This window comes from Pleurodeles waltl, chromosome 9 (assembly GCF_031143425.1).
Source record: "Pleurodeles waltl isolate 20211129_DDA chromosome 9, aPleWal1.hap1.20221129, whole genome shotgun sequence".
NCBI classification, from domain to species: domain Eukaryota; kingdom Metazoa; phylum Chordata; class Amphibia; order Caudata; family Salamandridae; genus Pleurodeles; species Pleurodeles waltl.
The window spans coordinates 897,334,258-897,350,253 of NC_090448.1; the positions used below are offsets into that span (position 1 = coordinate 897,334,258).

At 43.9% G+C, this 15,996-nt stretch overlaps 1 protein-coding gene across 1 annotated transcript in view; it reads right to left on the minus strand.

Moving 5' to 3' along the window:
* Window positions 1-5,978: 5,978 nt before the first annotated feature.
* The window catches only part of LOC138260098 (alpha-1-antitrypsin-like), an 86,247-nt gene continuing 76,229 nt past the window's right edge, over window positions 5,979-15,996 (minus strand). The window contains exon 5 of the mRNA XM_069208243.1: window positions 5,979-6,244. Coding sequence (XP_069064344.1) covers window positions 6,053-6,244 — 192 coding nt within the window. The 3' untranslated portion in view covers window positions 5,979-6,052. The remainder of the gene's footprint in view (window positions 6,245-15,996) is intronic.

Sequence of the window (15,996 nt, forward strand, 5' to 3'; positions counted from 1 at the left end):
TCCATGCATTGCGGGAGGGTTGGGCACAGGATGCCTGAGGAGTTTGGGCATATGCTCAACATAAAATATGATGAAAAAACACAAACATTAACTGAGAAAAGGTTAAAGTGACATTAGAGTTAAATATTGTAATAAGATCTTAGCTTTGCTACAAAACAAAATTCCCTGGAAGAACAAAGGTTAAATTGACTTTATATTTAGATATGAAAATAAGTGAAGCACTAACGTTTACAAACTGAAAAGCACTAAAATTGTTATCTTCTCATGGCCCTTCTGACCAGATCTCACTCTCATAGAATTTGAGGACTTGGTTTACGGGAAGCAGTGCACTAGGGTCTGGGGGCAGCAAATGTTGTTTGGTCCAGGGCCATTGCACTTTACCGGTCCACTACAATGTGGTTTCCCTTTTTTTTTTTGCATGAATTCACATGCATCGAATTCAGCTTGTACTGCTTGTGCTGTACAATACACTCCCCCTATAGTCCAGCCAAAATGTACAGAGGTAACCTTGTCAGTTCAAAAAATAGTCCTTTGTTTCTAGATATAATCACACCCCCTCCTCCTGAGTGCCTGGTGAATTTTCATGAGTCAGGACACAGTTGTAAACACTATCTGTGGACGTCTACAAAGCAAAGTAGTTGCTTGGTATTGGACGACTCGACTTATGAATGCAAATCCAGAGACATTTTAAGGCAATGGCAAAGTGGACAATTTCTCAGTAGCCCACCTTCTAAGTGGCTCCCAGGTAAAGTGAGTGGAGCAATTAAAATTCATGCCACATTAGTTTTACAAATCAGCTTTTTTTCTAATTCGAGAGCTGAACATGCTTAACAGAACTCCAGGTATGCTAACAGTTTATCTGGGCAAAGTCATGTGAAATGTTGCAAATCAGGCAAGAAGGAGTGCAAACTCTTCCAAGGGAGTTTACTTTCTGGCACAAGAGATCTTTTGCGCTGAAAATGTGTCCTTTTCTCAGTAAAAATAGCACTCTGCGCTGCTTTGCACTACTTTGTATCGAGAGGCGTTACCTGAATTAACAGGGGATGATTAGTGCTGACACCCATAGTTTTTGAAGCAAAACTCAATCTACAATGATGGCAAGCCTGGACTTTATGTCAAAAAATAAAATGCCCTTGAAGAAATTGCTAGCATGGAGAATGGTTTAAACTTCTAACATTCCACATTTTCCATGTGTGCAGCACTGCATTAAATGTGTGGAATGTAATAGAATTTGTCTATCTATCTCATTTGGCCACCCCCGGGTTACATGAATCCAGGAAGGAGGGGATAGAGAACTACCTCTATTTTTTGTTAAGGGGAAAAATCTCTTTTTCAAGTTAGAACTAAACATGCTAAATTATTCTGCACCTCTAATGTTCCCAGTTATCTATTCAGACAAATTCTAGGGATCAATTGATTAGCCTAACAAACAGCTAATCAATTGATCGTGTAAGTTGCCTGAACCTATTCCTGAATAAATAACAATAAATACTAGGGGTGCAACATATTTTGTGCTTAGTTTGAATTTTTCTAGGCTTAAGATTTTGTTTTGTATGGTTATACTTCCAGTACAATTCCTATGCTAGACAGCATGCACCCATCTTTGCACCAAGTTGTGTGTGGCACTAGGCAGGCTCTCTATGTGCCAGGACAAGGGTAATGAGTAGCAGAAGGCCATTTTTATGTCCCCACCCCTCAGAAGTTCCGGGTGCTCTGACCCTGCCCTCTTATGCTTTATTTTTTTCATTTTTGGGACTTGAGGATCAGTCCCCATGTGTTCTGCCAGCCAATCAGAGTACTAGCTCCCATGGGATTTGCAGGATCTCCTTGCTCCTGTGGGAGTGCGATGAGTAATGGGCCAGCTTCATTTACTGCTTCCTACTCATGACCAGCAACAATGGAAGGCTTGAGGCTTCCCACCAGAAATAAGCCCAGGGAGGGGAGCACCAGGCTGATCATCTTCTTTTGGGTCCCCAGAGAGATGGGGGCTGCCAAGGACAGGTGGCTAAAGAGCATAGAGGAACAATGCATCCTGTCCTCTTTGTGTTGTCTCCCAGGGAGGTGTGGTCCACCGACAGAAAATTGCAGGAACAGGGCTTTCATGCACATCTACCACCAGCCTGAATTTTGTTAACCTTCTTGTGCTGACCCCAGGGCTCTTGGCCCTCCCTGGGGGTTTTAGAAACTCCAGGAGTGGATCACTACATGTCCACTGTCCTGTCCCCCCAGCAGATGGAGCACTTTTTGTCATTTTTCCATTACTTGCGCCCCCACCATGCACAGTTTTCTCATTGATAATTTTATTGCAAACATTGCAGTGATAATATCAATGAAGCCATAGAAGGTGTCATCAATGATGTAATATGCGGAGTAATTAGCTGTGCATGGTGAGGGCATGTGCAATAGTTACCTTAGGCATGAGTTATAGTTACTTGAGTTATCCATAAATATAACTGCGTAATTTCTATGGTTTTGTGCAAGTAAATTCAGAACTATAACATCCCTGTAACCTCCGTTTTTTTTTCAATGAATTTCTATGGTTTTTTTTAGCACACATTTCAATATAACCAGCGCCACGCATGACCTTTGGCTATGAGTAGTGGGTTTAGCAGTGGATTTAGCCACAGGGCCTGGCCTACGGTCAGACCTGCAGCCAACACCGCCTCCAGCCGTGTGAAACATAGGGTTGGATGCAGTGGGTGTTTTTTTTAAATCTTCTCTGGATCTGCGAATCCTACACAACTTTACACAGGGGGGACCACACTGGGACCCACTTCTGCCAATCCACAGATCCATAGATCGGACAGACAAAACAGGAACTTTTTTGCCCATGAGGGTTCCCTAAGGGATCCCTCTGTGGGGAAGATTTGCAAAACTGTCAACCAGCCCAGTGCAGCTATGAAAAATAATGCACTGCACTGTGTGACAGGAAGGGAGCAGGAGAGTGGCAAATCTACAGAAATCTGGCACTCTCTCTAGTGCTGGCACTGATTTTAGTTGCTGTGCACCACACACACACCTTTGTGCCATAATGCATAGGTGTGTGTGTGTGTGTGTGAGGGAGCGAGTGATAGTTACCTTAGGGTGTGAGTTATAGTTACTTGAAAGAACTGTAACTGCTGAATTTCTATGCTTTTTTATGAGTAAATTCAGAACCTAACTGTAACATCCCTGTAACCTTTGATTTTTGTCGTGAATTTCTATGTTTTTTTAATGCATATGTTAATATTTGTACCGGGTTTTTGGCAACCCAATCAGGGCCTTGCTTTTCCCAAGGATTTGAGGAGCATCCACGAATCCTAAGATTGTCTGAAAAGGAAATGGGCAGTTTTTTGCCTATGTAGGGTCCCTCAGCACACCGCCATATGTTCAATTGGGTCAGGATACCTGCATCCTGATCTCATATGTTGTTACACTTTTTTCCCCATCCCCCAAGCAATGCGAGAAACAAAATGGCGGCCACAGTTTTTTTCTGTCAGGTTGTGACCAGCCAATCAGCACCTTGCTTTTCCTCTGAATCTGCGTAGGACTCAAGGAAGATCCTCGCCCCTATATATCCAAATTTGTTTTCCAATTAATTACAAGAAATACGTGCTCTTTGGCACTGTTTGACAAATCTTCACGTAATTGTCCAAAAAAAAGTGTGCTAGTAATTCATATTGCGCATGGAAGGTTTCGGGATGATCCATCAAGCGGGGGCCGAGAAAGAAAGAGGGGTCAAAAAACATGCGTTTCCCATGTCACTTCCCATAGGAGTTTTGAACACAACTACAGCCCGAACCTGTAGATGGAATTACACCAAATTTAGCAGAAAGGTAACTTTCGGTACACAGATTATGCATTTTGTTATTCAGTGTAAATCCATTCAGAAGTTTAAGAGAAATTAAAGGAAAACCAGATTTGTATTCTAGGGCCGCAGATCAGTCATGATGTTTTCATGATGATTGAGGTGAATTTGTGAATATGCACGCCAACAGGAATGCTGTGATTGGTTGGCTACAACCTGACCAGAAATTAGCAGTCACCATTTTAGGTACGGGGACATGGTCCCCAGGGATGAAAAATAAATTGAAAAGTGGCATTAGGGGTCAGGATGGAGGTACCCTGACACCAAGGCTGTGGTTTGGGGGTCTTTATGGGTGAAATTATGACCTTAATTAATTATTTTTCACAACCTGCGATATTCATGAATACGTCACAATGCAGTGCGGCCCTCCCTATGTAACATTGTGAACAATATCGACAAAAAATGTTTAAAAAAAACATTCACAGACTCATTCATACACTCAATCATTCACTCATAATAGCACTCAGACATTCGTGCATGTACTGACAGATCCACTCTGACACTCACACACCCACTACCAAACGCACACAGACATGCATCAACTCACACACCCACTCAGACCCTTACGCACCCACTTACAGTCCCACCCAAACACTGAAGCACCCACACAAAGACCTGATCAGACACTGACGCAAGCAGTCACAGACCCACTCAGACATCACACATCCACTCACAGAACCACTCAGACCCTCACACACCCACTCACAGACCCACTCAGACCCTCATACACCCATTCACAGGCCCACTCAGGCACTCATGCACCCACTCACAGACCCACTCAGGCCCTCATGTACCCACCCACAGACCCACTAGGACACTCATGTACTCACTCATAGACTCACTCAGACCCTCACACACAAACTCACAGACCCACTCAGACACTAATGCACCCACTCACACACACCCTCAGACACTGAAGCACCCATTCACGGAACCACTCAGACTGTCATATCCACCCATAGAACCACTCAGACCCTCATGCACCCACTGTCACACCCAGACAGATACTCTCACACGAGGGACACCCTCTCACACCGATTCTCATACCCAAAATGATATACCGGTCGGCTGTGCATTACAGGGTTGCATGCAGATTATGTGGTGCCAACAATACAGATCAATGTAAAAAGAGGAACCACGAAATACAAGCATGTTTGATGAAATCAGTATATTTGGCAATGCGGTAAGGTGAAAGAACAGAACGTGGAAACTGGACTATGGAACTTGTGCTCTAGGTCAGAAAATCAGTTGGAAGGATGAGAAATTTTGGATTACGATTGGCATGCATCCAAAGATGCTACTGAAGGTGATATTGATATAAAGCTTTCTGCTTTGGAAGGTGAATTGGAACTGAAGACTTATGAGGAAAGGATCAAAGGAGCTTCCGCGTTAATGTCACATAGAATATTGTTAAAAGAAAGTTTAGCTCCAGCCATCTAGAGCTGGTGTAGATGGTACAAGATGCGATCGATGTCACCCAGGGAATAAGGGAACATTGATGAGAGAGAGAATGTTAGCTTTGGAAAACGTGCGTATTAATAGGTTTCATAATGTTCCTTAGAGAGACGTTCGCTCCGCCATCTTTGGTAATTTTGTAGGATAGCATGTTTGGGTTTTTGTGCGGCTGATTCCATGTGTGCACTTAAGTGTGGTGTGGATCATGATGCGTGACTGTGTGCTGTGGAACATGAGAATGCTGGAAAGTTTTTTCTCGGGCAGTGTTGTAGTAAGACATACAGGGGGTTATTACAACTTTGGAGGAGGTGTCAATCCGTCCCAAAAGTGACGGTAAAGTGACAGATATACCACCAGCCGTATTACGAGTTCCATAGGATATAATGGACTCGTAATACGGCTGGTGGTATATCCGTCACTTTACCGTCACTTTTGGGACGGATTAACACCTCCTCCAAAGTTGTAATAACCCCCACAATCTCTTACCAATCAAAAAAGAACCTATCCATTTGTGTGGTTGTTACATGGAAATATAAAGGTAAACTGAACTCTTATTCACTGGCTACCTGGACATGGAACCATACTGATCTCATATCTCTTCATAATCTTTACTCTGAAAAATGTGTAACACAATCAAATTTTCACAACTCCATTGAAGGCCACAGTTGCACAAGGGTAGAAGATACGGCATGATACCACTTTATTGGACACATTTAAGAATATAATTAGGATGCAAAAAAGAACATGAAACTAATTTGCAGTCGGGTTCACAATTTTTCCCATGAAGAGGGTACTTCTGGTTTTCTTGTGATAAATCAGTATCAGGAAGGGTCTGTTGACTTTAATGGTGGGGGGAAGGGACATTGGCATCATCTCAAAGATAGTTGTGCCTGCAGCTTCTGTTCCTTTCTCATCAATACTTAGCATTGCCTTGTGAAAAGCCTAAAAAGAAAATGTAAAAGGTTAGAAAAATAGATGGTAAGTAAGCATTGCTTAATATTTTAAAAAAGTGCCAGAGTCTATGATATTTCCCAGGCTGCCCCTATAGCTGCATCACCAAGAGTTCCTGCCACCGCTGCCGAATACCAGTACCAATGCTACCTACTAACCATAATACTCCTACGAGTGTGGCAGTGTGACCTATACCAGGTCACTAAAAGCAATAAGAATGGTCTGGATAAGCTGGAATTATTATTCTAATTTTGAATATATATGTAATTGTTAAACACTCTGTGAATGTGCACTTTTTACATTTAGACAGTCATTTGATGTATGATTTTCCATCCAAAAAAACACAAAGGTTAAAGGGACAGTTATAGTTAGGGATTTTAAAAAAACTAGGAACTCACTTAAAAATACAAAGGTTAATAGGGCAGTGTAGTTTGGTGAAAATATCAATTAAAATGTACCAATTGAAATTAACAAAACCACTGAAATTCATCAATTATAGCTATCTCAAATAGCTATTGTTAGAAATGGGGTCTCCTGTTGACAGTTCATTTGCACCCTGTCTACGTAGGGACCCTCACTCTAGTCAGGATAAGGGAGATACCCAGCTCAGATAACCCCTGCTCACCCCTTTGGTGGCTTGGCACGACCAGTCTGGCTTATCTCAGAAGCAATGTGTAAAGCATTTGCACATAACACACAGTAATACAGTGAAAACACTACAAAAGAAAACCACACCAGTTTTAGAAAAATAGCCGATATTTATCTATGTCAAATAAGACTAAAATAAGAAACATTCAACATACAGTAAGAAAGATATGAATTTTGTAAGAATTAACTTAAAAATATAGTTCCTTGAAGTTGAAGTTGATAGCTCCGTCTGGGGCTATCACATGTTGTGAACAACAAATCCAACAGTCCAGGCCAGGTGCAGCGTTGTGGGACAGCTACTGTGTCGGGAAGACCTGCAAACAGTACTTTGGAAATGCTGGGCGTCATGATCCTTGCGATGGACTGGGTTTGCGGTGCGAGATGGGATGGGATGGTGCTTCATGTACTCCATGAGTGGACCACAGTGCAGGCAGTGGAGTCAGTGTGGAGCATCGTTGTCGGGGATGCCAAGGCTGTGGCGTGAGCAAGGCAATGCGGAGTGCGGGGCCCTCAGGTCACGGTGCAAGCAGTGGCTCAGTGACTGCAACAGGTGGTGGTGGCGGTGAGACCAGGGTTGTGGTGCGATGTGGGGTACAGCTCTGTGTGCTGTTGTCAGGACACGGTGCAGTCAGCCGCGTCCTTGATTGCATCACACTATTTTTTCTTCTGTTGCAGCACAAAACACACAGGTCCCAGTGCTTTAGGCAGAGGAAGCTGAAGTCTTTGATATCCCTGAGACTTCCAAAAGGAGGAATGCTCTACTTTATGCCCTTGGAGAAATTTCGCAAGCAGGACACACAGCAAAATCACTTCTTTGCCATCTTTAAGACAGAGGCAGCAACTACAGGCCAACCCAGCAAATCACACAGAGCCAAGGTACAGTACTCCTCTTTCAGTTCTTCTCCTTGGCAGAGGTTCCTCTTGATGCAGAAGTGTTCTAAACGTCTGGGGTTTTGGGTCCTCTGCTTATACCCCTTTCTGCCTTTGAAGTAGCTAAACCTCAAAGGAAAGTCTCTATTGTTGACAGGATCCTGCCTTGCCCAGGCCTGGTCCCAGACAGACACCAGGGGGTTGGAGACTACATTGTGTGAGGACAGGCACAGCCCTTTCAAGTGTGTCAGCTCCTCCTTCCCCACTCTAGCCCAGGAGACTCATCAGGATATGCAGGCTACACCCCAGCTCCCTTTGAATCACTGTCTAGAGGAAATTCAAAACAGTCCAACTGTCAGTCTGATCCAGACATGGAATACACAAGCAGGCAGAAGCACAGAATGGTTTAAGCAAGTAAATTCCCCCTTTATAAAAGTGGCATTTTCAAACTGACAATCTAAAAAAACAACTTTACCAAAAGGTATATTTCTAAATTGTGAGTTCAGAGACCCCAAACTCCATGTCTCTATCTGCTCCCAATTGGAAATTGCACTTAAAATATATTTAAAGGCAGTCCCCTTGTTAAACAATTAGAGGGATAGGCCTTGCAACAGTGAAAAACAAATTTGGCAGTATTTCACCGTCAGGCCTTTTAAAACACATCAGTACATGTCCTACCTTTAACATACACTGCACCCTGCCCATGGGGCTACCTGGGACCTACCATAGGGGTGACTAACATGCAGTAAAAGGGAAGGTTTGGGCCTGGCAAGTGAGTACCCTTGCCAGGTCGAATTGGCAGTTTAAAACTGCAGACACAGCAGTGGCAGGTCTGAGACAGGTTCACAGGGTTACTCGTGTGGGTGGCGCAACCAGTGCTGCAGGCCCACTCGTAGCATTTGTTTTACAGACCCTGGGTATACATAGTGTACTTTACTAGGGACTTATGAGTAAATCAAATATGCCAATCATGGATAAACCAATCAACAACATTTACATACAGAGCAGCACTTGCACTTTATCACTGATCAGCAGTGGTAAAGCGCAAGGAGACAAGAAACCAGCAAAACAGAGTACTGTATACCATAAAAACAGGAGGCCACAATGCAAAAAGAGAGGGGAAACATGCCAAAAGATGTCACGTCTAACAGCTATGGACACCTAAAAGAAGGCATCCAAGGGGTGCAATAAAATACAGAGCATCAAAAACACGAAGGGAACATGCAACAACCAGAAGAAAACATCTCACCAGCCATCAGGGAAGGGACAGCAAGAGCCTGGGGAAGCCCTCCCAGTGTCCACCAAGCACCTAAGTTACTGAAGGAGACTCTACCACAACCATAGCAAGAGGAATATGCAAGCACCACCAGAAGAATAAGCCTCATGCAAACAGCTGAATAGAAGGCCTGCCCACCCAAATTAAAGTCCTGTAACTCCTTGTCTATATGATAAACATTAATATCTAACTATCTAAACTATGTGGATTCATGCAGTAGTCATGATCCAATTGTATAGGAGGGAGTGATATTATATCCCAATTATAAAGGAAAGACAACATGATTTAACCCAATTCACCTGCGGAACCACAATCGTGGCAAATTCCTCCAATAGTTGAACAGTGGAAGATTGGTCTGGTGTCCTTTACATAATGATGTTATGTATGTTATGGTATACAAATTTAGAGATTGCGCTATCACTCAGGAGAGTGTCCTGATGCTGAGCAGGTGTGACTCTAGCCAAACATAGGGCCTTGTAGGACTACTCCAAAAGCCAGGTCTTCAGCTTCCTGCAGAATTCAGGAAGTGATGAAGACAATCTTATGTGTAGTGGCAGGTTGTTCCAACCTTTAGGAATGATGTAAAAGAAGACTCAATTGCTGGATTTGGCTTTTCACTTCCATGGGATGTGTGCAAGTGGGAGTTTGAACGAGCGGCGTGTCTTGAAAGTTTGTGAAAGCAAATGCGATTGTTGAGGTCAGTGTTGTGTAGTGCAGGTGAGGAGTTTGAAATGTGCTTGTTATGAATGGGGAGCTAGTTGTGCTCCTTTAGCTGTTGTATGAGTGCGCATGGTAGTTTGAGAGGGCTTCTGGATGCCAAGTTCTGAATGGTTTTCAGCCTTCACATGAGTTTTGTGTTGATCCTGGCACAGAGGTTCTTCTCATAGCCGAGCTTGCTTGTGATAGGGTCATGTGTGTTGTTTTTTTTGTCGGTTGATTGGGAGGCATTTGAAAATCTTCCTCAGAACTTCATGGTAGGGAAGCATGAGACAGTAAAGGAGTTGACATGGGTGGTTGTTGGACCTGGCCCTCTCTGAAGGCTCACACTCAAACCTTTTGCCTTGAATGAATGAATGATCTTTGCTTATAAAGCATGCAGCTACTCATACAGAGTGTCCCGGGGCTTAAGCAACTAACAAGCGGCGAAATGAAGGAAGCCAAATCCCCCCTCTTTTAACTCTTGGGCAGGAGTGTTCTCAATTCTTTTTTTAATATATCTTTGGGTGTAATGGTCCTAAGGTGTGAAGGAAGCTGATTCCACAGCCTCGCCACCCTCACTGTAAAAGAGGAACCTCCACGGTGCTTTCTTTTAAAGCGAGGGACTACCATTAGGCCCGCTTTACTGGACCAAAGTAGGCATAACGGAAGATAGTTCATCACTCTCTTATTAAGGTAGATAGGCCCCATATCTTGGAAAGCTTGGTAGACCAATACTAATGCCTTAGAGATTATGGGGGTCATTCTGACCCTGGCGGTCCCTGACCGCCAGGGCCGGGGACCGCGGAAGCACCGCCAACAGGCTGGCGGTGCTTCCTGGCCCATTCTGACCGCCGCGGTCAGAAAAGGGGAACAGGCGGTTTTCCACCGGTTTTCCCCTGGCCCAGGGAATCCTCCAGATTCCGACCCCCTTCCCGCCATCCCGTTCCTGGCGGTTTTTACCGCCAGGAACAGGATGGCGGGAACGGGTGTCGTGGGGCCCCTGGGGGCCCCTGCACTGCCCATGCCACTGGCATGGGCAGTGCAGGGGCCCCCTAACAGGGCCCCATAATGATTTTCAGTGTCTGCTTTGCAGACACTGAAAATCGCGACGGGTGCCACTGCAACCGTCGCACCCCAGCAACTCCGCCGGCTCCATTCGGAGCCGGCTTCATCGTTGCTGGGTCTTTCCCGCTGGGCCGGCGGGCGGCCTTTAGGCGGTCGCCCGCCGGCCCAGCGGGAAAGCCAGAATGACCGCTGCGGTCTTTTGACCGCGGTGCGGTCATTCAGCGGTTCCCGCCAGGCGGGCGGCGGTTGGAATGACCGCCTATGTGTTGCCACACTGGCAGACAATGCAATTTCTCATGAAAAGGGCTACACTGCAGCAAACCTTGGATTTTTGAACAAGAGACAAACTGCACTATCTTGCATTACTTGTAAGCAGTTAGTTAAGCAATCTAACAGGCCCAAGTAGAGACCATTGGCAAAATCTGGCCTTGAAATAATCAATTCCCTGTCCATTGTCACCTGGGCAGAGTATGGAAGGAACAGGAAAAAAAAATTCAACATGCAAAAAATCCAATAGATACAAAAAATCCAATATCAAGATTTAACCACAGCTGCAACCTAAGCCCCAAATGAAAGTTGGGTTTAAAAAATGACCCCCAAATTTGAGCCACCGATGTAGGAGGAGGAGGGGTGGGGGCAGTCTTGGGGCATGCTCCAGTCCACCATGGAAGAGGGTTGCGACCAAAGTGAACAACTTCTGTTTTATCAGAGTTACATTGCAACTTATTATCCTTCAACCAATCCAGCACAGCCGACACACAGCCAGCAAAGGCCACTTTGGCCTCAGAAGAGTCCCCCTCATATATGAGCAGAAGTTGAGTGTCATCCGCATACAAGATGACTTTGATATTGAAAGACTCCACCAAAAATGCCAGAAGAGCCATATAGATATTAAAAAGTGTAAACACTTTAAATGGTAGTGGCCTGACCCCACACAAAGGACTGATAACCTCCCCAGATATCCTGGTGAAAGGGGAACTGATGCTCTTCAATACCACTCTTTGAAGTCTTCCACACTTGAAAGGCACATTAGGGTATAAGTACTGGGTCTCTGATCCCCTAAAATGAAACACTTATAAAACTACAACTGGCTCTGTCAGAAGACTGCGGCACTGCTCAAGGGACTCAACTGGACTGCTTTTCCGGAAGGACTACTTTTCTGCTTGTTGCCCTGCAACTCCCTGACTCTGCTAGAAGGACTGTGCCTTCTCACCACAAGTATTCTCCAAGGGCTTGTTAGCTTGCCTCCTGTTCCCAAGTCTCAGGGGCATCAAAGACTTGAACCATCTGCACCTGGACTCTACAAGCTGTGAGTCTGCCCTGCCTTGGAAGTGGGCCTAAGGTGCTTCAACTTTGGTGGTGTTCATGGGAACTGCCACAAAACAACGCAGAGCCTCGCTAAGACTCACCGCGCAGCTGCCAGCCTCATGGGACTCAACACCAAGCGGCGCAAAGCCTCTCAAAGTATCACTGAGGAAACCACGCACCAGGATTTAAAGTACTGTGGTCAGCAGGCCCAATGGGCATCCCGTAGCTGGCCCATGCTCTATTGCAGTGGGCCTGAACCTGTGACTTTGTCACACGACCAAATAACCACAGTTGACACTCTGCTTCTATGCAATATTTTCATCTAAATCTTTAAAATTGCATATCTCAGGATCTATGTATTGGATTTTTGTCATTCTGATCTTGTTTTATTTATGAAATCATGATCTATTTTAATAACCTTGATTGGAGTCTGTTTGTGGTGTCTTCACTGTTTTACTGTATGAGATATTGCACAAGTACTTTAACAGTGCATTCTAAGTTAAGCCTGTCTCCTCTGTGCCAACCTAGCGGGGGGGATGGTGATCAGAGGATAGTTTAGATTGTGTTGTGATCTACCCTGACTAGGATTGTGGTCCGTACTTGGAAAGGGTGCATACCTCTGCCAGCTAGAGACCCAGTTTCTAACAAATGGTAAAAAAAGTCAGCCTTAGCGAATGCCCCTACCCGCGGCTCAAGAATCAAAGATGCACTGTGCAGTTCTTACATTGTTTGGCTCACATAAAGGATATGTACTCATTTATGTCACTGTGGTCCTACTTAAAACCAAGTCTACACACTGCTTATACCCCAATGAAGGGAATAAAACGCCTTTTCAAGATCTTAAAATGCACACAACCCTGCTGGCATATGCAGAACATCCTGTGCCGTAACCTTAACCAGCCATTTCACTTTGAGTTTAGAAACCTTGTAGGCAATTATGTGGGTTTCCTGGAGAAACACAATTTGAGCCTTCCAGCAAATAAAGTGGCATAGAACTTATAACATTTTTGTAATCTAATCATCCCTCTGAAGCAGAGTATGTAGCAGTAAGGGTGGCCTCCAATATCAGAGAACGCATGCTTGAAATGAACAAGCCGAGATGGTGAGAATGTTGGTAAGCTAGAAAACAATATAACAAAAAAGGAAAACAAATAAAGAAAGAAAAAAGTAAAGGACACATTCCCCAATTTATCTGTGAAGAGGAAAACACTGAGGGCCTCATTTTAAAAGTTTTGGCGCTGGCCAACATATAAAGCTGTTTTGCTGTTCTGCTCTGCACCAAAACAAAAGGACAGGAGTGCACAATATCTACGAGATACAGCACATTCTTGTCCTTCCCCCCAATGCTGGCGCACAAATCTTTGCATGCGCCAACTCAGGTACCCTTGCACAATGGTGCAAGGATGCCTGCATTGTGTGGATGATTGTTTTGGTGCAGGAAGGAACACCTTACTACAGAAATACGATCACAAGAGGCATTTTCCGCCTTCACATAGAAAGAGGGAAAACAGGGAGAAATAATGTTATTTCTACCCGTTGCACCACCCTCACACCACCCCTGGGATGGCATAGGAAATGGACGCATTGCCAGGTTTACCAAACCTTGTAAATCTGGGAATGCAACAGATTCCATGGATGTTGCTTAGGAACACTCACAGCCACCCAAGGAATGCCCCTTTCACACAGAGTAATGCGTGAAAGGGGGCCATATTCACAAGGCCATGAAAGGCCACGCAAGGTGGCTTTGTGTCGCCTTATAAATATGGCCCTGCAGTCTGCACCGCAGGTGCATCTAAAAAAGTGACACACCTGTGTTGCAGGTTGCTTGTAAATGAGGCCCTGAGTAAGAAATCAAGAACAGTTTCTCAGTCCCATGCAGAATCCAAAAACTTCCATGTGCTCACATATTAAGCCGTCTTAAGACATCAGCGTTTTGGCATGTTTAAGCATCGACCTTAGATACGTTTCACCAGAACTAAACATAGATATACTTCTACTTAGTTGACTGGTGACTTTTCATTTATTTTCATGTTTTTTGTAGCCTGGATGCCCATATTTGACAAGACTCTAACATGGCTTACGATGTGAGCACATGACAGTTTTCCGACTTTGCATGGGTTATCTTGAGGTTGACATATTTTGATTATGTGAGATTTGACTGTGTGAATCACCAGCTGTAATTATTGAGTATTTGTGACTTGGCTATCTTTTGGTTTCAGCTTAGAGATTGTCCCTGAAGGAGGGCCAGTCATCCAAAATGAATTTGACCCTCGACGAATGTATCCAAATATTAGAGATTGGCTCGTACTTATGAAGCATATTTGGAATGTATTTACTTTTCTGAAAGAGGGCCTCACAATGGAGTGAGAAGTAATTGCAGTGAGCTTAAATTAAGTGTACAAATAAACTTTGGAATCTGGCACCATTAATATTTTGAAAGGCTTCTGCCATCATTATTCAGTGTGACGAGGTATTATATTGTGTATGACATATGACAGTTATTACATATGTCCTTAAATCCACCACATATTTCTTGCATTTATGTGAGTCATAAAGTAGAAAATGTGGGTGGATTCCAGCTGTTATTCAACAGCAAGTAACTTTTTTAGGCAGACAGGTCCTTCCATAGATTTGTTGCCAATTGTAAATGGGTGGTATGTAGTGTGTGTGTTATTCAGTGTGTGAAATTTGAATTATGCAGGTGTAATTTGAGTAATGTGGGGAACTTCAGTTTATGTTTGCGCCACATAAAGTTCAATTCCACCACACCATGTTTGTGGCAAAATTATAAAGCAGGAGCAAAGCAAGATAAAAGGAAATGTGCCCTCACATCCAAAATGGATATAAGGAAGCATTTTTCTCTAAAATATCATTTTAAATGATTTATATGCAACATTTGATTTGCATTTTGAAAACATATGTGTAATTTCATGTAATTTTCCTACATTTTTATGCAGCTATGCAAAAGCAAATTATGCAGATTTTCCTCAACCCTGGTATCTAGTAAAACCTTAGTGGTTTGAAGTTGTGTTTTGTACATCATTATGATTAATTTGGGTCAATATGAAGGAATTCCATTCTTTATTTCAATAGCAACGGTAAACCATTTGAGCTGTGGTAGGAGTCACTGGGTATCCTTCTGGGCCCCATACCTCCCTGGACCCTACTCTCCTGAAGGAGCTCTTCATTTCCAGCCTACTTCTGTTACTAGTCACTTATTTATTCAATTATTTACAGTGAGACTTTTATCACTGCTATTCAGCTTGCTTATAAGCGTTTTCTCAGCCTACTGTCTCCGCCATGGTTCCAGTGTTGCCCTCTGGGTATGCCTGGTAAAAAAAGGACTAGAAAAAATGCTAAGCATGCATACTGACAAGCCCTCTTCCCTTGAGGACAAACTCAAGAATCTTAGTCAAAACCTTTAGTCAGTCAAAGCTGATCTTCAAAATATTATATCCATCACATCCAGTCCCAAAAAGCACTGGACTCTTAACATGACTTCTAGGGTTAACACACACTAAACTGTATATTCCATTCTCAAGAATGCATCCTAACTCCACCGGGCATAATACATCGATGTGAGAAACTGGGGCTGATTGCAGAGGCCCCATAACTTTTTGCCCCCATTTTCCACTTTATGCTGGTGTTTTCCTGACTCTGATGGTGCCCTGGGTACTGCTAACCAGTCCCAGGGCCTGTGCTCTGTGTAAAATGGATATGCAAATTAGGCTAATTATAATTGGCTAAGTAAACCTACCTATAAGTCCCTAGTATATGGTAGGGCATGTAGGTTTAGGGACCACAGCATAGGTGGTGCACACCTAGGTGCATTGCTGAGGTGCCCAGTGTCATTTTAAAAGCAAGCCTGCCTTGCTGG